The 24,111-nt window shown below is 40.9% G+C and overlaps 1 protein-coding gene across 1 annotated transcript; it reads left to right on the top strand.

The window, feature by feature from the left end:
• The first annotated feature begins 177 nt into the window (after window positions 1–177).
• On the top strand, window positions 178–23,338 carry dtx4a (deltex 4, E3 ubiquitin ligase a). The gene is made up of 9 exons (XM_015946899.3): window positions 178–634; window positions 858–1,072; window positions 4,676–5,864; window positions 19,276–19,337; window positions 19,481–19,642; window positions 19,737–19,798; window positions 20,484–20,804; window positions 21,819–21,908; window positions 21,990–23,338. Exons 2-9 carry the CDS (start codon window positions 865–867, stop codon window positions 22,218–22,220), a joined length of 2,325 nt encoding a protein of 774 aa, XP_015802385.3. The 5' UTR covers window positions 178–634; window positions 858–864; the 3' UTR covers window positions 22,221–23,338.
• The last annotated feature ends 773 nt before the right edge of the window (window positions 23,339–24,111 follow it).

Consider the following 24,111-nt stretch of genomic DNA (forward strand, 5'->3'; position numbering starts at 1 on the left):
AAAAGTGCATTTTTACTTCACATTAAACCGATTTTCCCTTAAAAACACATACCTGAAGTGGATGAAATTACACTAATTTGTGGTTGGATAAAAACGAATTTGCTTTGCTCTGATTGGACGTTAGAGTCTCTAGGGGCGTTGACTTTGCACGAGATGTGATCAAACATTTGATTTTTAGTGAGTTTAGTTGTCAGACAGGTCTACTTTTGAAAGAAGGCGAGCAGCACAAAGTTTATAATATAATATAATACAATCCAAATACGTTTTATAAAAACATTATTATAACATTTTTAAGGAGACATTAAATTGAATTTTTTTTATTTGTTAAAAGAACTGACATCAGTTGAAAACAAATTCTACTGTGTATTTTATTTATAAAACTTAATTATTATAACTAGCTGTATGAGTTCTGCACCAGCACCACTGTAAACATGTCTATTTCTCCTCTCAGCCGAACTTGATTGTGCCTAAGAAATGATTTCAGTAGACGTCACTCATCTGCATAGGGAGTAAAATGCAACCATCCTGCACAGCTCCTCGGATCCTGAAAAGCACCGCGTCTCTCTCTCTCCCTCGCATGCAAATAAACAGGGACTCACTAACTGCCGCATACCTTAAACTACAAACATGGAAGGTACGGTTTGCATGGACTGTCATCCTAAAATGTTTACTAATATCCACAGGCAGAGCAGAGGACACATCTGGCTTGCAAGATGGATGCAAAGCCGCTGTGCACCAGGATGCACGCAGAGGCGGCGGCGGGGTGGCTTTAAAGCCCACTAACCCTCACGGTTTCCATCGCTCTTATGTTTACGCCTCACCGTTATCGGTGTTTTTGTGCTTTTTTTTTTTTGCAGGAGTAGGATGTTACTAGCATCCGCCGTGGTGGTATGGGAATGGCTGAACGAGCACGGACGCTGGTGGCCATACAGCCCGGTTGTCTGTCATCACATCGAGGCGGTCATCCGGAGCGACCCGCGGGTTGGTAGTGTTGTCCTCGGCCAGGTGGACTCTCGCCTCTCGCCCTACATCATCGATTTGCATTCCATGCAACAGTTCCGACAGGATACAGGTGAGTCTCGGGAAGATTTGCAGACAGAGACCGGGCGGGTGGGAGATGGATGCAGGGAGGCCTTTTAGTTGGTTTCTTTTTATGGTTTTTGTTATAATGCCTTCTTTATCTACCACTGAAGGTCTGCCTTGAGGAGGAACTAACGGTGTTCTGCTGCAAAATGTCTCCCTGTTTTTGTTTAATAGAGATAATCGCATGCAGTTATGTAAATACCCATTTTATATCCACGATAACAGAGTTGCTTTATTCCACATGCTCCTTTTTCATTATAATATCTAGAATAGCATGTTGAATATTTATGTGTCTACGCCATTTTTTAACAAATTAATCTTCTGAAATGAAAAACTGCTAAAGCAAATGTGGAAAACAAAGTAGCCTAAAACCTTTTTTCCATGCCTTAACAACGACATCGTACAGCTAGAAATATATTGTAGAGGTTAAGAAAATTAGAAAAACAATTTAATAAAGTGTATTTGTCTAAAAACCTCCGCCAATAACACGAAACACAAAAGCAACTATTGGACAATCTGGTTGTCAGTCTTGCCGAAACTACCGCACTTCCCAGGGACCTCCACTCATAGCACACTCACAACAGAACACCACTGGTGTGAGAGGTTATCCGCTCAACACCAGAGAAGGTGAAACAGCCGGCTGCTACCACAACAACTTTAGGACAAACTATCAGTCCCAAAAAGAAAAACCATCTTTTAAAGCCACGAACAACAAAAGATGTTTGGACCTAGAATACAGCCACTAGTGCTTAGCACTTTCTCGTTTCCTCTGGCAAACCTGTTTATTCATTTAAACTTTTTAAAGATGTTATTGTCCATACGAAATGTCGCTAACACTGCACCAGTCTACGTGAGGCCCACGCCCTGCCACATAGGCCCCACATAATAAACCACCATAAAACTCCATGGATTGCAAGGCCCTACACATTGTGCGTGATCTGCCAGTAGGGAGGGACGGCACTGATTTAGGTATGTCCGCAAATGCACACGCAGAAGCAAAAGGATTTTGGACAGTCTAGCCACGCTCAATAAGAGCTTGTTTTGTGGCTTGCCCACACAGCGCTTAATCTTTTGGTGGCCAATCACAGCAAAGCACTCTTATCATTTTGGCGGTTGGGACGTTGCTGCCACAAAGCGAAACAACAACCGCTAACCGCTTGGGCATCAACTTTGAACAATTTAGACTTGGGCTTTTCTACGTATTTGTGTCTTATTTAACAGTGAATGGCAGACTGCCTCGTTGACTGATATCTGTAGCGTTGAGTATGTCATGTTGTTTGTTGCTCTGACTGGTCCTAGTGCTGTCCAATAGCACGCTTAAAGAGCAAGTCACCTCCAAATCAACTTTTTTTTCCTGATAAACTATATAAATGCATGTCTAATCATTCTGCAGACATGTGTAGTCAATAGTTTTGCACTTTAGTGCATTTTAGTTCAAATTTAAATTTTCTGCCTAAAACTGTCAGGTAAAAACTCTGCACGGCATTTGAATTTAAATCTGCCATTGCTATTGGCTAAGAGGTACCCTAGAACATGAGCTGGTACCGTATGATGTCACAATGTTGTTGTGAGCCTTTGTGTGTGTGTATTTGTTAGCGGCTCCGCCCTCTTGGTCTGCTAGGCAACAGCATTTGTTGCATTTTTCAAACTGAAAAATATTCACATATATAGGATGGCTTCCCAGGCTAACATAATTCCTGAAAGAGGGGAAAACTCCAGTTTGTCACTTTAAATTGTGTTTGTTTATGCTTATGTTATAATTTGGTCTTTAAAGCACAATTAACTTTGTAAATTAAAGGTGTGATTCACTCGATTAATTAATACATTTGCTGTTGTCTCTAGTAGGAATGAATGCCTTGAAAGTTGCTCTGGTGTGCATGTTTCAGGTACTAGAAGTGAGCCACAGCAGAGTTGAGCTTCAGACGACAGATTTTGAAGTCTTATTTCCTGATATTTGGACATCTTATCTCGGAATATCTAACAGCAAAATGGCTACCACTGACTCAGTTTGCTTTGCAACATTAATGTTTTATTTCCACAAATAACACAAGCGTGAAGGAGTTCTACTGTGTGGTGGAGCTGCTTTTCTATAGCGCCTCTCATGATAAAAATCACGAGGGGCTTCACAAAAACAAAAAATGTAGAAATATAAAAAGAATTTCGAAAATAATTAAAAATATATTTTAAATGAGCAAAAAATAGACTATTGTGATTAAAAAATGTTAAGAAAGAGAGAGAGTGAATAGGAAAGAGGGAAATCAGTGGATCTTGAGGAAGGTGGAATAGAAAGAAGCAGCTTGCTTCAAAAAAGATTTTATCTTCACCTCCAAAAGTGACATAGTTTTTCTATGTAAACATCAAAGGAAGCAGAAAGGAAAGACAATGGAAAATGTTTAAAGAAAGGAAAACATGGACCAAAATGGAAAATTGAAGAAAAAAAGAACAGGAGCACTGACAGGAAGAAGAAAGCAGAGCAAATATTGAAGGCACTCAAAAGAAGAGAAAGACAGGAAATAAGAGGAGGACTAATAAAAAGTGAAATTACTCATGTCAGAAGAGGGGAGAGTTTCCCAAATCCAGTTAAAGATAAGACCGTCAAAACCTTTGTGTAAGGGGGCCCCATGTCTGTGTTCGCCTTGGACCCCCAAATTGCTAAATCAGCCACTGTGCAGGAGATAGGTGTAGGAGACTATTTTCATGTTCAGCCTGCATGAAAAAGTTACCAATTATAATAAAAATTGTCATGAAAATTTGTCATAAAAAATGGTGTCTCAGTGAACCATGCCTTTAACAAACGGAAGTAACCCTCGTTGCTTTATTGCATGTTCCTATATTGCAATGTCCCTGCCAGGACTTTGCATCGTGCTGTTTTCATTTTTCAACCGAAAACGGGCTGAAGTGAGTAAACTCAGTGTACCCAACTCTAAATAAGAGGAAGGGAAGAGGGAGCCAGAGTGGTGGAGGTATTTCTTGAGTCTGTTGACTGAATGAGGTTGACTAGAAGAGTTGTTATAAACAAGCGTGTGCCCTATGCCACATATAATCTAGTAATTGTGCTGTTTTCCTGTTTGTGTCACATATTTCAGACACAAACATATATATATATATATATATATATATGCCATGACGGTTGTTGTCCTTTTGACCTTATTTTTGCACTAAAGGATAAAGAAGCAATCATAATCGCTTTGAAATTTCATAGATTTTCATCTTGACCAAGTTAAAGGAATGTGTGCAGAGGGGATTGTGTATATGAAAGCTATATAGTTTGAATACTCTGCAGAGTTTCTTTTGGACACTCAGGGAAAGCAAACACAGCCAGCTTTGGGTCGGATGAAAGGCCGCCAGCCAGTCAGAATTCAGAACACCAAGTGCTGTTACCAGGGGCAACCTGTTTGCCCAGATTCTGAGGAAGCAAAGACAGACGTGTTGAATTTTATAAAGTTGTAATGTCCTTGTTCACTGTAACGCATGCACAAACTTGTGTTTCATTACCTGCCCTGTTGTGGAGCAACAAGAACAGAATGGCTCAGTGAGGACTAAAGATGAATCCACTTTAAATGTTCTGCTTGTGCTGTCATTCACGACTCAGGTACCCTTCGACCTGTGCGACGTAGCTTCTACGATCCCACATCAGCGCCGGGCCAGGGCTGCTTGTGGGAGTGGGAGAACGACTCCGGCAGTTGGACCGCATACGACACAGAGGTGGGCATCGCCATCCAGGCAGCTCGTGACCGCCATCAGCCCTGTCTGGACCTGGCGCCGCTCGGCTTTTGCTACCTCATTGACTTTGAAAACATGACCCAAATCAATGGGCAGACGCTGCGCTGCAGGAGAATCCAACGGCGTTCCGACCTGGCTTATCCTCTGGTCTCCGGGCCGTTACCCAAGTCCCATCATGCTTGGGGACCCATGTCCATGCCTGGCCATGGAGGACTTCTTGGTGTGGATGTTTCTGGTGCTGGTATGGGAATGAGGATGAGCAGTAGTGGGACTGGGAATGGGAGTGCCTATCCCAGTGGGGCACTTCCTGCTTCAGCCATCACCTCCTTGGGACAGCCCTGTGCCTGTCAGCAGTGCATGTTGATGCTAAGCATCAAAGCGGGTACCATGACAACCGCTCAAACTTTAGGTCGAAGACCACCGGTGACCAAGCCCCCCAGCCCCAAACTTAGCAGTTACCCTCTCCCAGGAATTGCTTACTCCCTGACACTCCCTCGACCTCCGTCTCTGTCAAGATCTTTTTCTCCCCACAGGACATCTTTAATAGGTGCGACAGGCGGCTGCAGTGTTGCTGGTGCAGGTGGTCCAGTAGGTGGAGGGGGTATGGGGATGGTTGGTGCTGGTGGTCTTAGCAGTACCAGCTATGGAGGAGGCTACACTCATTCACTCTCCCTTCTTGGACCAGCAACTGCCGCTCTCTCCATCTCCTCCAATCGCCCCCCACCTCCTACACTCCCACCACCTCCACCACCACCCCCTCCTCCCTCCACCACTCTCTCATCGATGACCTCCTTACCTCCCCAACCTTCCAGTTCCTCCTCCCTCTCTCTATCCTGCTCTGCTCCGACAGTGGCCACCCCAGCCGCACCCCCTCTCATCTCCACTGCCGCCTCCACCTGCACGCCGTCGCCTTCTGCCCGCGTTCTGGGTCCAGTGTCTGCGTCTGGGTCTGCTGCCTGCGCCGCCCCTCTGCCGCCTCGGTCTAGCCTCGCAGGCCTGAGCCGTCCCGCTCTGCAGCGTATCGCCATGGCTCAGTCACGTGCACTTATCGCCTCTGGGTGAGTAGGGACACAAAACTGTTTGGTTTGTTTGTTCAAATGTCTGTGTTTGACTGGGTTCTTGTGCAGTTTTGGACCTGTATGCGCACTCTTTAATGTGGTTTCTTGAGGAAAATCTGCGAACGATTCATTTCCATCTGTCGCAGATAGCACTTTGAGCAACCTCAGTTCTGACCAGACTGAGACTATTATATAAAATCACAGCAGGACCAAAACCAAAGTGGATTACTGACATTTTACAACAACTTTGACCTCAAAAATATCTCACTTTCATGTCAATGCTGCTTCTTGGGTTCAACACACGGGAGGCGACATCGCCTCTCCTCCATTCATTTTCAATCGGACATGCACAACAAAGCGATAATCGCGGGTCTCCCTCCTACTAAGCGAAACGTGAAAAACGTGCGTGTGAAATTTTGAGCTCGTGCACGTGTTGTGCACAGGCGACCCAACGATGAGATCCCAGAAAGTTGAAATATTTGTCGCTCGGACGAGGACCAGTCAACGGAGGTTTCATTCACTGACCAATGAGTGGACAGGATGCTCCGTACATCTCCGAGCAAACATGGAGAAGTTGATACTTGCTGTGACGGATTTCCCAGTTTTCACATAACTCTAGCAGCACCTTGTGAAACATCAAATCTACCGTTTTTTTTTTTACTCTGAATCACTTAAATAACCTTAATTCCCTCCAACCTGACACAGCCAATCAAAACAACGGAAGATTCGATTTCACCAAGGAACAGAGCGCGTCGACGGTTTTGCTGCTGGCCGCTGCCGCGGGTCGCCTCCCGTGTGTCAGGTAATAAAAGCGACAGCGACGAATTTAGCTGATCGCGGTCGTTTGTCGCCTCCCGTGTGTCGAGCCCCTTATACACCTTCTCGCCACCATGAATCTTAACCCATTCACATTACACTGTTATTCTCTAGAGCTGCACCAATGATTGGACCTGACCAACATTCTGGAAGACCAGCTTTGTAGTTGCTTAGTTTAAGGTCCTCTTTGTGGAAAATTTTATTTCCAGATTCGTAAATTTTACAGCTATTAAGGAATTTTAAAAAAAGTGTTTCTTTATAGTTTATTAACCCTTACCCCGTGCAAACATTTGAAATTGGCGTCGGCTCTCAGAAGCTGAATCTCTCCACCGCTTAAGTTTCCATATCATTTTATGGTTATTACTTGTGGCTAGTGGAGCTAGCTTCTAGTTCAGTGTTTACCACCTTCAGTCAAGGTTTTATAATATTTCTGCCAAAATAACTCTGTGCTGAAAACCAATGTACTTTTTAAAATTTGCTTCAACATGAATACAGCTTTTGAGATTGAATTTGTTTTAACATGGCAGAATGTTCTTAGACTAGCTGTTAAGCTTGCCAATTGTCTCGCGCTAATCTCAATTTCTTCTAAATGAGGTCATGCAAACTGCTCAAAGTATTATATCCAACTTCAAAAAGCCTTAGTGATCACTTTAACAATACAAATGACAGCAGGGATGAAGTGTTGATATCTTCGTACAACATTTGTAAGAGTTCAGTGAATCAGCAGGCCTTTTATGGTCGTAGACTGAAGGTACTTCCTCTTTGTTCTAGCTTCTTTGTGCACAGTGGTTTGCATCATTGCTCATTGCATTCATGAGCATTTAATCCTTGTGACAAAGTCCACCATGCGTGTTCGTTTTCATGGGAAAAACAATGGCGGACATTCATTCCGAGTGAGCCAAGATGTCACAAGTGATTCCAAATCATTCATCATACAAAATGTTCAGCTGAGGGAATTTTTTTTTTCTCATACAACAATCAGTGTGTTTTAACCGCGATGCATAGACTTAATATTGGGTTTAATTGGCTTTTCGGAAGGTCTCAAACATAATTTTTTTTATCCAAATTATTTTAATTCAAGATATTTCTTACCTTCTTACCTTCCATCAGACTGTTCCTTCATCTTCATCTGACGCCCTGAGCATCACAAAAGTGCTAAAACAGCATGTAGAATGTATTTGTGTTGCTATAATGAATATTGCAGTGTATATTAAACATGTGAGGTTGTTTGACTGAACAACAACAAATAAACATTTTTACAACATCATGTTTTGGAAAAGGTCAGAAATAAAACTAATTCTAGAGGTTTGTAATCATGTGATTCTGCCAGGATGTTATTTCCTGGTGTTGTAGCCAGGGGGCACTGTTTGGTTTGTTGATCCTCTGTAAAGGTTGTTGGTGTTGATCGTCTTTTAAATGTTACCACTACATACCATCAGATAACTTGATCCACAGCTGATTTAGACATGTATATAATGCAGATATGTTTAAAAAGCAACTGAGATGAAACAGTAACGCATGACCACACGCTGAGGATCACTTCCATGTGATTAAATCCAACCATACACCAGCACAGTAACCCAACCTCTCAAATCCTTTTCATTACCTTAAAAAGCCTCCAGAATGCACTGGCTTTACAACCGCTAAGCCTCAGGTAAATACTCCAAAGCAGAGAGTTGATATTCCTGCCTCTGTAATCTCCGTTTTTTCTATCTGGTTAGTCTTGTGACGACGTTCTTGGTGAGAGTGCTCATCTTCACAGCAGATGGTTAACCTGCTGCTGCTGTAAGATCTTTAACGGCACAGATCAGGAGAACCGGATCCCATCATCCTGAGGTTTTATGCTTTTGTAGCTAAACTGACACGAGTGGCGATGCACACGAATGTGTTGAACTCAAGAGTTTTAGTGTTGTAATCCCCTGGATGTGTGAGTAGCTAGACTCATTCATCTGTCACATTACAATGAGTACGAAGGAAGTTCTCAACCTAAGTTTGTTGGTTCTGCATTGAGGCTAAAATTTGTTTTGAGACGAATCCATTTAAATACATTTGACACATCGCCTTTAATGACCGTTTTGAACTAAAATCTTTTCATGTTGTGAAGTGATAGAGTTTTAGAAGGTTTGGGAAAATTTAAACAAAACATCCAATCACATTGAATATTCCAAGTCACTGGGCACTTTGCTTAAGCTCTGAGAATAGGGAGCCTAAGTCACGCCCACCTACTTCCGACTCATGGGTCCTCGGAAGAACGGGGAAAAAAAATGAATGCAAGTCAATGAGGCTAAAAACGCTGTTTTCTAATTCCGTTTGTTACGTTCCATGGATTTTACATATGATGTCCGTGAATTTTAAAGAAGCATTTTGATACCAAGAACATGCTTAATTTCGATACGGGGGAAACCCTATTTTAGGTTTTGTGGGAAAATAAGTCCAGGACTACAAATGCGCTTCACGAAAGTGACGTCATCGAACCAGACACGGGAAAAATCTGAGGGTAAAGGGCTGTAAGCTCAGCAAACGCTCCACAGGAGGAAAGAACCACCATAAATCTGGTCATGTGGTAAGTAGCAGCTAAGTTAGGGGAGAGGAGATTATGTGGCGACGTCACATATGCCATGTGCCAATTTCTGGTGTGTAGTCATGCTAATTACGAACATTTACAAGCTGCTAAATCTCAAAGTACGTGACTGGCGTGGTCTTTTCATTTAAACTGCAGTACAACATATGTGCGATCCAGGGCGTAAGGCAAAGCAGATTAGAAAATAGCGTTTTTTGCCCCGTTGACTTGCTTTAATTTTTTTGTTCTTCCAGGGACCCATGAGCCGACCGGAAAGGGAGGAGACTTAGGCTCCCTTTGTGTCAGACGTGATGGCTGTAAATATAAGATGGACAAATCCTCCGAGCTATCTGTAGGTTTTTGAAGAGCTGAATTGAAGCCCAATGGGCCGTTACCCCTACCGCCATCTTGGCCAGGTTCACGCGTCTTGTCAATCTTGGGAAAAAAAAATGGACATAAGGGTGGGGGCAGATGATTGACACCAAACAAATTCTTAGACAATGTAGCAACAAGTGAACTGAGCTAACCAAAGCTAACGGAAATCAGTGGGCGTTTTCAGCCAGAAAACCACATTTGTATGACTCTGCTATCCTCTGCCTTCTTAGCTGTAACACTTTTAACATTAATTTATCTGTAAATGACTGTATATTAATGACAGTTTCACACCATGAAAAAATAAGCGCAATAAGTATTATGAAAATATGGAACTTAAAAATAATCTCCAAAATAATGATGTCGAGGTAGGAATATATGACCAAAATGTTTAATTTTTGTTTCAAATATCTTCATAATATAATTTCTCGTAGTAGATTTTTTGTGAAGTTCAGTGCGCTCTTCAATGACATATAGGGATTAAAATATACCAAAATGGTTGATCTGCTGGTCAAAGAGTTAAGAGATTCCAGACCAGAGCTGCAGCCAATACCTCAAAAATTTTAGAAGTTTTAAAGAATAATCCTTACAATTCTCCAAAATGAAATCTTTGATCCAAGCTGAAAGAGCTCCTGTTGGGTTTAGGTTACCTCTTCAAGAGATGTTTTTGTAGATTTTGGACTGATAAACATTCTGACCAATTTTTATGTCCGTTCATCGAAGCACTCTGACACGCTGTTCTGTAAAAAGCAAATTAACTGAGAAACCATTTTCTACTCATTACTTTTGAAATCGTATTGGTCATTGTGAGTTTCACATGCAGGTTGACCATGAAAATAGTCTTCTACTCACATTTACTGCTTTAGCTGCCAATTCAAAATAGACGGGGAAATGCTCAGATTAGAAAAGCCTGACAACTGCATGTCACATAGGAAAATTATGTGGAGAAGGCTGTTTGTTGGTTTAGTGAGAACCGAGAACGTCTTGGCTAGTAGAAGCTAACCATTAGCAACTCCACAACATGGCAGAACTTCTTCATACTTCTGTTATACAATCAGAAGCAAGAAACAATAATGGCTAAGGCTTGAAATTTTGACATTATCTACTCCCCTCAGCTTCCACTAATTTCTAGCTAAACAGGAGCACCAGAGCTTTTTTTCCCCCAGAGAACAGCTGTCACGATCAGGATGGAGGAGGTGGAAAGCAAATTGCAGAACCCAGAATGACTCAAGGCAGGAGAAGTCTTCAGCAAAAATAATCTTTTATTTTAAAGGAGGTGCCAAATCCAAAAACGCAAGAATAAGACTAAATCTCCAAAACACACTGAACGCTCAAAAAACAAAACAGAAGCTCACTCATGAGCACGGACTAGGAGAAACTGGAGCGAGACAGGCCAACGCTGACACATGCAATGATCCAACCACACTGAAAGACACAGACAGGGTTATATACACAGAGGGAAACAATCAGGGAAACAGGTGACAGGTGTGTGTAGAGAGATCTGGAGGGAAGGCAGGTGCATACAATAATCTAATTGAGGGGGAAAGAAACAAGCAGGATGACAGAAAACCTTAACCTATAACACAAGGATTAAACTAAACCTTAAGACTGAGGGCCAAAAATAAACAACTAATAACTAGACGGATGAGGAGGACCAAATTAAGACTGACTAGGAATGGGGAATGATAGAAGGACACCTGAGGGAAGTCTACAGAGGGCTGAGGATAATAATGGGACACAAGAGGAAAACCTGGAGTGGGAACTGGAGGGGCTGGGGAACAAAGGGACACAGAACATGACAACAGCTCACATGGTATTCATTAGAGACCACTACTCATGTACTTGGTCGTTAAAGTGAAGCTGTTGCTGCTTTGTTTCATAACTAATTTTCCTTGAAACAAACATTTTTTCATCAGAGATAAAACCTGAAAAAACATCTGACTGGAATCAGACGGTGTTCTGTTGCATTGGTTTAATCAGTGTTTGGCTAATTGGATTTTTTTTTTCGTTGTCTGTGAATGCATTATTTGCCAAGCAGCAAATTAAAAAAATCTGACAATTTAACCAAATGTGTGGATTCACCACTGCTAAGTTCTTTCAAGAAAACCTGACAAACTACCGCTTGAAATTGAAATCTCCCTAAATCAGTATCGGCTTCTCAGAGCTGCTCAAACATTGATTATTGGTGTCGGCCATCGTATTAAGAATCCATGCATGTTTAGTTTTCTTTAGTTTGGACAAGTGTGCACAGAGGCCACACATACATTGGTCTTCCACTGGGGAATGGTGAGTGAACACGTGTTTCTGCTGACACCGTACCTTCAGTGAAATGAAGCAGATTGTCTAAGTGAAGCAGTAAAGTTTAGGGAGGGTCTCCAATGTCACAGATTATCAGTGACGAGAGTGTGTTCTGGTGCTCCCACCTGTTGCAAACACTTTGGCCCTCTCACTACACTCTTCGTCCTTTTCGTCAGAAACACTATCATATGAGCCTCATCAGGTGTCTTCCATCTGCTTCTAAGGTTTATTGTGTTTATTTGACCTGGTTCAGAGCCCAAGTTCGTGTCTGTGAAGTGACTGTTGCCATATGCAGCAGCTTGTGTGTCTGTTATCCAGTGCTGCAGATGGAGGCTTCTCTGAAGCGCCCAGATTAGCTCAGGATCAAAGAAAACGTGACTGGTTGGTACTCGTCTCCTCGTCGTTTACCTCCCTTTCTCTGCTTGTCTCCCACCCTCCCGTTCAGCCTTGTGATCACGTTACTCACGTTTTCTTGCTTGACACAAAACCGTCAATCACTGGCATGTTTAGTGACTTTGAGAGTAGCAGCGAAGGCGCCACAGCTAGAATGCTCAGTTGGTGCATTTAGTAACAAATTGCAATCAGATTCATATCCTTGAGGCACGTTTTGATTGTTTTGTTGAAAATACAAATAAGGTGGATTTTTTAAACATTTTCTAAGCATAAGAATAAGGCAGAAAACAAATGAACTCTTATTAGTTTCAAGGTATTTCATTTGTATTCCCTTGTTAAGGTTTCGTTTGGAGACGTTATGGAGTTTTTAAAATAATTTCAAAACCTACAAGATCAGTTATCACAAACTCAAGTCAAAATGAAAACTCAAAGAGTAAAATAAATCTATAATTAACTTGAACATTTTAAAAACATGACAAAAAATCCAAAGTTTTAGATGAATAAACCGTAATGAAAAGTACAAAGAGAGCCAAGATCAATGGAAATGCTAAAGTTGCTCCGAGTGGTTCATTAGAGTCGCCGTGGTAACCACACAACTGTGGCTGCATTTGTATATATAATTAGTATTTTTTATTCAAAAAATGGTGTGGGAGTAAAAAGTTTAGATCTTGTTCACTCATCCTGAGTTTTTAAAGGGCTTGTTCACTGAGAAACCCTATAATCTGGACCAGGTCTCCCTTGAAAAAGTTATTTCTATTCTCAAAGGGATTTTCTCTCTGGTTAACCCCCTCAGGCTCAAAATAAGTTTTGATAAAAGGACGAACAAGTCCTTCACGGGTGCTTCTGAGTTAAAACATGCTCATGAAATACGTATGTGTAGTAACCAGGTAGGTAGGTTTTAACGTAGCAAATCTGCAACACCTGTCTCCAGAGGGTTAAATAAAGCTTAAGTAATAATACAAAAAACTGTTGTTTCTGCATCCTGTCACTCTGAACATGAACATTTTTTATTCCCCCATCGCCTGCATTAGCCGGAGATAGAAACAGACAAGAAAGCCGTGGGGTCTGAAAAAGCCAGCCTGTTCTACGTCGTTCCAGTTCCCATCTTGTGGCTTGTGGCCAGAAGACTGTGTTGGTCTTAGCTAGTAGAAGCTAACCGTTAGCACTAGCAACTCAGACCTGTGTTATTCGTGGAGACAACATGTTTTTTTTAAAATAAAATAAAGAAAAGCAAACGGAGGCAGTGGAAGAGTCACACTGTTAGCCAATCAGAGGCTAGATGTTTGCATATCATAAGTAGTAATAAATAAGACTTGTAATCCTGCCGACACACGACAACCTTCTTGTGGAGATGGGAGTTGTGGCATCAACAAGTCATCTCCATGCCGTGTTTTTCTTCAGCTCAGCAACTGAACCAGGTGATTGCAATCAGCACAGTGAATGAACCTGGTTCAGTTGCTGAGCAGAACAAAAACATGACATGGGGATGACTTGTTAATGCCACAATTCCCATCTCTGACTTCTTGCCCCACAAACAGGAGCGCCAAAGCTTTTTATTCCTTCCAAAAACTCACAAGTAATTCATTCATTCTTGAGACCATAGCAGATTTATTGAAGAAGAAAAAAAGAACTGTGAGACTTTAAGCTCAGAGAGAGTTCTTTGCAAATATTGTCAATGTTGAGTAACATAGGGTTACCCAAAGCCATTGCCTGATTCTGATGTTAATTGATCATTTTTCTTCTTTCAAATCAGATTTGTGACATGTTTGCAAACAAGACAATAGTAGAGGATCTTGGATGCTCCTGCTTTGGCTGGCCTAATGATGTATGATCAGTTTGTCCAGACAAAGAGTAAGCATAACCTGTAGTCAGCCAGAGCATCAAAACTACTGCTATGTGAGTGAATGCCACTGATTAATCACGCTGACATCTGTCATAGGCCTATTGTTATTGCTGTGATATACTGGGGGGGGGGGGGTCTGGCGTTCGAACGTCTGGCTAAGTGACGCGATCAGTGACAGGTAATCCCTCCTGTAACGAATCAGCGGCCTCCAACCAGAGTTCAGTCAACAGATGGGAGCAGGTGGCTTAGCCCTTTAAAAACAGGAAGGAGACGTGACAGCGACTCAGAAACGGAGGATCACGGAGACCGAAGGGTTGTTTTAGAAAAGCAATCAGGGAAAAATAAGTGACGATTTTTTAGTTGTTGGGAGTATCTGGAGCAACAACAATGACGGTGATCAAAGGGGGAAGACCGTAAGTACTCAGATTTAAACGAGATCCGGTGCTCTGTTACGTGTTTGAGCACGAGGTTGATACATAAATTTAACTCAATTCTACATAAACTCAAAGATGTGTGTGTTTTAAAAATGTTAATATTTCTGTAGTTTCAAACAGATGAGGTTTTAATTTAAACATTAAAGGGTTTTCAGTAACAAAAAAATCCTTAAATGGTTTGAAGTTGCATATCTAGAAATTACAGAGCAGCATGTTGAGTTGTTATGGTCAACAGTATGGAGCTAGGATTGGGACAATATTCAGTGTAACTTGTACCAAGTTTTGTAACTTCGAACATGTTTCTTCACATGTAACTTTGGATTCGTAACTTGTAACTTTAGTTTTCTATCTTGTAATTCTCAATTCGTACTTGTATTTCTTGTTTTGTAACAGGAACATTGTATTTTGTACATGTATTTTTATTTTGTAAAATCAAACTTTTATTTTGTACATTTACTACTCATTTTGTAACATCAAACATTCATTCAGAAACATGAAACTTTCGTTTTGTAACTAGCAGACTTCCAAATTGAAAAAATCAAGGTACAAGTTTGAAATCAAAACTCTCAAAACACACATTTCATTCTACAGGTACAAACCTCAAATCTACAGTGTTACGAATCTTTTTGTCTCGATTCTAGCGCCAGTGGGAGGAACTTGGGTGGAACCAATGAGAGCATGAGTCTTAGCTACCAATCACGTTTCTCGAATTCCTGTCCAATCATTGGGAGAGGAGGGCAGGGTTCTGTCAGAGCTGTAGAAAGAGAGTTACAACACTCTTTGGACTCGCCGACCCGCGGTCACGTGGTTCATGGAGCTCTCAGTTCCAAACATCCCACAGCGCCGTAAGTCAGTTTGAACGGCGTATGGTGGGACAAATCACAAAACTTTAATATAACCACATTTCCCTTGGCGATTTGTGGTAATTATTGAATAATATTATATATTATATTATAGGTTATGTCCTAACTCCTTCACAAAGTAGCCTATTTATATTTTTCCGAGCATTTGTAGGAAGACAAACACCCGTGACTGTTCTACATTACAGGAACACGACAGTCCTAACACCCTGTAAAACACATTTAGACCACATACATTACTATAATATATTATAGCAATACATTTGATGTAGTAATGCAACACACTGCTCTAATATAAGCATATTTAATAACTTTAAGTCCTACAAGAAGCCCTAAACTCGAGTTGTAATATCCATTTTAAAGTGTTTATTGAAAGCTAGAATTCTGCTCCAGCTTACCTTGGAGAAAATATGTAGCTGTTTATGCTTTGAATGATGATCTATTATGTTCAGTAGAATACATTTTACAGTCATTACTTTATATTTTTTGTGAAGACAGTACATGCATCTATAACCCAGTTTATCTGGCTTCTATAGCAACTAATTGCAATGAAAATTTCAGTAAACTTGTATGGTTCATCACAGTAGATTAAAAAAAGTGCTAACTGTGAAAAAATGAACACCAAACTTGTACAACATGTATAATAGCATTTTTAATAAACCATTTTACCAACGTTATGTTTAGTCATTACATATGCACAAATAAGCTGAATCATTAATTATGAGCAATGTACTCAAGACATAATGAAACTCTTTTGAATAACTTTATTTTGATTATTGTTAAAATAAAATGTGTCTGTGGGTTAAAATTTGAAATGACTAATTTTAGGGTTGGATAAAAATTTAAAATGTAATTTTACATCTCTATATTTTTTGTTTAGTTCAATATTTCTAAATGTACAAAAATAGTATTTTAATAATCCCTTTCTAGGTTGATTATCTTACCATGGTTGGCTGCGCTGCATATAGCAATCGGTCTGAGGGAGGAATCAGAATTATGGCTTCCCCAAAGATACAGAGAGAAGAAAATGGTTGGCTCAAGTCAGCAGGAGCAACCTCACCATGACCAGAGATCACAACAAAAAGCTGTGTGCAGTGAGTTCAATGTGCACTCTCAAATGTTTTCTATCAAGGCTCTACATGTTCTGCTCTCAACTGCACAAGGCTGCAATTAAACTGTTAAACGTGGCAGGAAATAAACTAATCCACCACTCTACAGGCACATTTTGAGGAGGGACAGTTTACTAAGCTTAGGCAAGGCAAGGTGAGACTCAGGGCTGATGCTGTGTTTGTTCATCGCCCTGAACCAAGGAGGAGGAAGGACCCCGCAGTGAGAAGTACAGCAGAACCACTGCATGTTGATCCACTGACCAGTGACCACACATGTTGTACTCAAGTAAACTGTGGTACAAATCTTTTGAAATATTAAGACATTTTTATTTATTTTATTTTAAAAATATTCTTTATTCTAATAGTGCCATTATAATTTCAGAGAATGAGGAAAGCAGCAGCAGCAGCAGTGAGGCAAATGAGATGAGGGAAAGTGAGAGGGGACATGAGATGGTATCAGGAGAGAGGGACATCCCAGGAAGCCATGAGGAGCCGGCGTCAGGGCCAGGAGGAGAAAGGAACAAGCGATGCAACCAGGGAACCCAGCTGGAAAACCTAAGGGAGGAAACAGAAAGTCAAAAAGGCATGAAAAACACAAGAGGCATTAAATGGAGTAAACAGACAATCAAAAAGGCCGTACAGCTCTGTTTTTCAGTGGGTTCAACAGGCTACAGGTTTCTTCAGGACACGAGTATCCCTCTGCCTGATGTTAGAACCCTGCAAAGACAAATGCAGCCCATTAACTGGAACCAGGTGTGTTAGGAGAGGTGTGTGACATGCTCAGTTTGAAGGTTAAAAATCTGACAGAGATGGAAAGAGAGTGTGCACTTACTGTGGATGAGATGGCAATCACTCCAGGCGTGCATCACTCCATCACAGACCCAACTGGGATTTGCCACCACCGTTGTTCCTGGTCAGCTCTCCGCTCAGCCACTATGAACACACGAAGATGGACACACAACACAGTTTAACCTTTAATCCAATCCAATCCAATCCAATTTTATTTATAAAGCGCATTCACAAGGCATTACAACCAAACAAGGCGCTGTACACTAAAAATGTTGGTTAATTAAACAGGCGTTATATAAACATGTCGAACACAGATAAAAGATAAAAAGGAAATACAACAAAATTCCCAAAAATAAATGGTTTAATGGTTTTTAATGGTTAATAAGATTTTTGTTTTAGTAACTCTTTGACATTTATTTATTGATAATTGTGTTATTGTTAATTCTTATTTCTTGTCATTCCTTAATAACAAAATTGCAAATGCTAATATTATAAAGCAAGTGGAAATGAGCAGTTTTATGGAAAATGTCTAATTTTTAAAAGTCATTGTGTTCTTGAAATATCGTAATTTTATTCTTATTACTTGAGTCCACAGAACAAAACAACATATCTTTTTACGTTCGTTATCCTGTTTGTCTCATGCTTCAGTAGTTTGTTGCAGTCAGTGTTATTAACTGAAAACTATTAAATAATTACTTGTCTTCACAATCACATTTTCTTTATTATTGGTCTCTCCATTTGTGCTTCCATTTCTGATGCATGATCATGTTGATACAGCAACCAGCAATGTATTGTACAAAAAATCCCAAATAAAACTAATAATGTAAAAAGTTTATAACCTATTTCAAACTGTGAGGAATATTTTTAAAACGTAGAATCAAACAAGCTGAAATAAACCCGTCTACAGCTCGTTCTCCTGCTCACAATCAACAAGCTGCACACAATTAGCTCATTAAAGGTTATCTAGCTAAAACTGGCAACATAAAATATCATCGTTGGCTTATTTTGGTACGAAGCGGTTAGCTAACGCTTCACAATGCAACAAAATGATGACATTTCATCAACTTACCGGAGAAAATCCTTCCGAAACACCGAAAATGAACTGCAGTCAATGCAGCAGCGGGGCTGTTTGGAACTATTCGAAGCTACATGAACCACGTGACTCCCGCATTCCATGTCGGTCATAACTCTCTCTACAGCTCCGACAGAACCCTGCCCTCCTCTCCCAATGATTGGACAGGAATTCGAGAAACGTGATTGGTAGCTAAGACTCGTGCTCTCATTGGTTCCACCCAAGTTCCTCCCACTGACGCTAGAATCGAGACAAAATGATTCGTAACACTGTAGATTTGAGGTTTGTACCTGTAGAATGAAATATGTGTTTTGAGAGTTTTGATTTCAAACTTGTACCTTGATTTTTTCAATTTGGAAATCTGCTAGTTACAAAATGAAAGTTTCATGTTTCTGAATGAATGTTTGATGTTACAAAATGAGTAGTAAATGTACAAAATAAAAGTTTGATTTTACAAAATAAAAAATACATGTACAAAATACAATGTTCCTGTTACAAAACAAGAAATACAAGTACGAAGTGAGAATTACAAGTTAGAAAACTAAAGTTACAAGTTACGAATCCAAAGTTACATGTGATGAAACATGTTCGAAGTTACTTGGTACAAGTTACACTGAATATTGTCCCAATCCTAGCTCCATACAACAGCTGTTCACGACTCGGCTAAAGCCTCTTAACCTGGTGACGTGTTCTGAACCGGAGTGGAGCGTCACATCTTGTGTATGTGTGTGTGTGTGTCAGTACAGGTGACTCATCAGATTTAGATCCTTCAGTCTGGCCTGAGGCGACTGGGTCAATCCGGCAATTTCTGTTAGCATGTCAGTGACACGGAAGTGAGTTCTATTCTGATTTCGTTGTGTTTCAGAGTGCCAACGGTTCCCGTGAAGAACTTGAATGGATCCAGTCCTGTACATCCCGCCCTGGCAGGTAAAAATACACATACTTCTCCATTCTTTGCCTCTTTAGTTTATCAGAATTAGGACATTTATTGGTCTTTACACAACAAAATCCAGTTTTGAATGAATCACTGTTTAGAATTCCCCCCTCCCCCCGCCCCCGGCTGTTCACAGGTATTACAGGCATCCTGATGAGTGCAGCAGGACTTCCTGTCTGCCTGACCCGCCCTCCCAAGCTGGTGCTTCATCCTCCACCTGTCAGCAAGAGCGACATCAAACCTGTGCCAGGCCTGGGCCACTGCTGCCGTAAGACCACGAAGAAGCAGGCCCGTAAAGGTGTGTTAGTGCTCACCGCAACAAAAACCAGTGCACATAGAGTAAGGGTGGCTCATAAACAGGCAATACTGGTATTATTTTTTTTATTTCTTAGGTAAAACACCGGAGGAAGTGGTAAAGCGTTACCTTCAGAAAGTCCGTAATCCTCCAGAGGAGGTCAGTTCTTTTGGAAGCACATCTAATATCTTCAATTTTTACTTTAAAGAAGATGGATGATAACATATATATATAATTTGTCAGAATTTCTGAAGGCATTTCAATGCTTTTCTTTGGATTTTGGCTGCTTTTTCACCTATTTGAGGTCCAGTATTTGAACTTTTTCAGAGCAAAGATTTGTTTTTATTTAAATAACTTAACTAAATAATTCAGGCATTAAAAATACCTTTTAGGGGATGAACCAGAACTAACTTATTTTTGGGATTTGCTTGTTCATTTTCAATTTCCCTTTGCGGTTTGTTCAGTATGACTGTTCAGTGGGACCTCATTAACATAAACACATACTTTTAGCTCTTTTATTTAAATTAAAACAAGTAAAATTTAAGTGCTAGTCTTACTGAGAAGGGTGAGCTAATCTTTTGGTTGAGCGTAAAAGTCCAGGGGAACATTTCTATACATGTGGAAGTTTATCTATGATTTCATCATTTATATGCTGTATGTATAAATAAATTAGTCTGGTGATATAATTTGCTTTTTAGCGTTTCACCACTTTTAGATGTAATTAACATGTTTACTGGTGGAATTCTGATGAAGTTCCTGAAAAACCCCTTTTGACAAGAACCAAACAATAAAACAAACAATCCCTGGACCTAAAATGCTAACTGGACCCATCTTTGCATTTTAGGACTGCACCATCTGTATGGAGGCGCTGTCAGGACCATCGGGGTACAAGGGTCCTGGAGTGGGTGGCATCTCCCGGGCCGAGTCGGTGGGCCGCCTGGCTCAGTGTGGGCACCAGTACCACCTCCAGTGCCTCGTCGCCATGTACAACAATGGAAACAAGGACGGCAGCCTTCAGTGTCCCACCTGCAAGACCATCTATGGAGTCAAGACAGGCAACCAGCCCCCGGGCAAGATGGAGTACCACATCATCCCCCACTCACTGCCGGGACATCCTGACTGTAAAACCATCCGGATCATCTACAACATTCCTCCTGGCATCCAGGTAGAGTCTGTAGTATCCTAAATAGTGATGCACCGATATCTGGTGTTAATATCACTGTTATGGCCGATAACCGATATACTGACATCAATGTGTCTAAAGTCAGCAGATTTTGCATCAAATGAAAATGACTAAAGCTGAATTTACGTTATTATGTATGAAAACCACACACATTTGTGCTTCTGAGATGATTACAGTCACTGTCACATGACTAAAAAAATACACATCACTCCCCTCACCTTCTGAAACAGATATGGAAACAAGATGGAAAACAATATTGGTTGTTATCGGCCTAGTTTTATTTATCGGACTGATACCGATATGTTAAAAAATGACTTACATCGGCCGATACCAATATTGATGCTGATATCCCTAATCCTAAAGCTTGGGCAACACTGTGAGTTTTTTGGCCGTCCGAGACAAACTCCTTGTTGTGAAAGGAATCGTGACAAAAAACGGTGAACGTGACGATGATTTGAAGGTCTGTGGCGATCCAGTGTGACCTAACCAGCGACCAAATTCAGCCTCCATCAGTCTTCAAGCAGCATCAGGAAAGCTCTGACTTCAGTCTGGTCTCTGACCAATGAAAATGCACCCAAGGAATGACGCGAACAATTAATGATGACTGTACAATGGGTGAGTAGCATTAGCAACATTAGCAACAGTGGAGGCTACACTCAAGTACACATGGACCACTTCTTTTGTCTAACAAAAGTGTTTACGCTAGCGCCTTTGTTTCTATTTTCATCGTTGCTGTCTTGGGTATCTGTCGGCTTTTAGTAACGTATGCTTTTCGGCGAATTAGCTCATGACGCCAGCGTGTCTTGCTAGAGCAAGACATTGTGCATCACTGAACTCTTGGATCATGCAGTGTGCCACCACTCTGGAGTCCTCGACAGTGAGACTTGAAGCGGTCCTTTGCGACAGCCGAAAAACGCACTGTGTGGCCCAACCTTAAGGCTTTATGGAGTTATACGGAAATTATGGAATAAATTTTTAAACAATTTTGCATTGTAGGGTCCTGAGCACCCAAATCCAGGAAAACCGTTCACAGCACGTGGGTTCCCCAGACATTGCTACCTTCCTGACAGCGAGAAGGGGCGCAAGGTATATTTGAAAAATTCAATCATCTGCCTAGTTTTAGTGATTTCTCAGCAACATCCTGAAAATAATTATTATTTCATTCAGGTCCTGCGACTTCTTCTGGTGGCGTGGGACCGCAGGCTCATCTTCTCCGTGGGGACGTCCAGCACCACCGGAGAATCCGACACTGTCATCTGGAACGAGGTGCATCACAAGACCGAGTTTGGATCCAACCTCACGGGTCATGGCTTCCCTGACCCAGGACACTTGGACAATGTCTTGGAAGAGCTGAGGGCTCAGGGGATCACCGAGGAGGATTGTCTACCGAGGGACTAAAACCTGAAGATGTGGAGCGAGAAATCAAAAAGGAAGACACTGGTTTATGACAGCATGGGACAGTTTTAAGGCCACTGCGCTGATGCAAGTCTACGTTAACTTCATTTAGATCCACTTTGTACCAGGAGGCTCGATACCAGAGAGACTAGACGAGAATGTAACTGATTACTTCAGTGTGTGTTGCTGCTGCTAAGTGGGACTGAGGGGGAACTAAAACAAAGAATGACGCTTTTTTTTTTTAAGTGGAAATGATGGGGATTTAAAAAACTCAATTTACAATCAGAACCTTTGAACAAAAACAAACCTTTCAAGTTCTTAACGGGAAACCCAAGCATGGATATTTCCTGCTATCTAGTGGTAATGTTGAAAAACTACATCAGTTTTTAGGTTTAATTTTTAAGTTGTATCCTTGTACATTAAACATACTTGATATATGATACATATTACTTTCATTACCGTTGTTTTTATACATAGTAAGGTTACATTTTATTTTATATGGTGTGTTTCAGTGTATTTATTTTGCCTTTTGCTGACTGGAAGAAGTTTTAGAAAATCTGCTGGTGTACAAGAGTTTACCTGTCACTATAAACAGTCACTTTCAGGATTTTGTATTTGATGAGCTCACAAACTGGCATTCCTTGCTCATTAGTCCATTGGAGAGCACGCGTGCATTTACAGGTTTCCTGTGTCTTCTTGTGTCGGCATTAAGAGGAAAGCGTTGGATCATGAGGATGACTACTTCTGCAAATTCCCCAAAAAGCTAGGATTAGACCCGCTGTCTGAGCTCCGATTTGCACAGTGCTTTCTACTTAGCAAGAGCAAAACAGAACCGTTCAGATTTACTGTTTTCTATGTAGGACGCAGACACCAGCCTCAAATCGCCCTGCGGAGTCACTTGTTTCTGCCATGTTTGCTTTTCACCACCAAGCAGGTGAACAGGACCATCATGTGGGGTTTTCGGCCAAAGTCGGTCTGCTTTCCGTCCGCTGTGAAATTAGAGTGAGGTGTGTCTGAGGGTGATATGAGACATATAAATGTAGGTCTACATCATCGTTTATACTTTATATTTTGTGTATGTATGTGGACAAATTTGAATTAAACTTTTTTTAAAGGTTAAAGTGTATTTGTGCTTTATGTGAATATGTTTCGGTGAAAGCCTTAATGATGAGACGTTTCTACTGCTGGTAGTAGCATGCTGAACCCAGAAGAAAAGCTCCTGATTTAAGAGTTTGTTTAGGTTCAGCGCTAACCATATCAGGACGTGTGTCTCCAAGCTAACTACACAAGCACTTGTAGGTGTAAAAAATAGACTTCTGCGAAAGACAACTATTAAAAGGGTGTTGTTGCATTCTGTGTTAGAGCTGCTGCAATGTGAACCTTTTGATGCATCAACTGGAGCATTTTGGTAGCAGTGTGTAAGTTTTTTTTTATTTTTTACTCAGCTCGGTTGTTGCCAGGTTACAAACACCCAAATGATCTTGCTACTAATAACATTTTTAACACTTCATTGGATGCTTTACCAGAAAAACACACTCAAGCTAAAGTGGCAAATGCACATTGAAATTTGATACACATGAATTGCCTGCCATTCCTTACACTTGGAGAAGCAGACCATACTCCCAAGTGTCCAGGTCAGGGTGAGCAGTGACTTGTAAAAAACAACAAGTGACCATTTAGACCTCATAATCCCAGAGCTACACTGTTTTTGTTATTCTATACTTTCCTCAGAATTCATACATGTCCATTTTTCTGTTTGGCCTTAAAGGAGACATATTGTGACTTTTTTTTTCTTATGTTATGACAGTTCTATGCTTTATGCAAAACACTCATCAAGTTTTTTTTGCCTAAAATCCCCCTCACACAAAGCAATTTCAGTAGTTTGATTTTTGAC

Source organism: Nothobranchius furzeri, chromosome 2, assembly GCF_043380555.1.
Source record: "Nothobranchius furzeri strain GRZ-AD chromosome 2, NfurGRZ-RIMD1, whole genome shotgun sequence".
In the NCBI taxonomy this organism is placed as follows: Eukaryota; Metazoa; Chordata; class Actinopteri; order Cyprinodontiformes; family Nothobranchiidae; genus Nothobranchius; species Nothobranchius furzeri.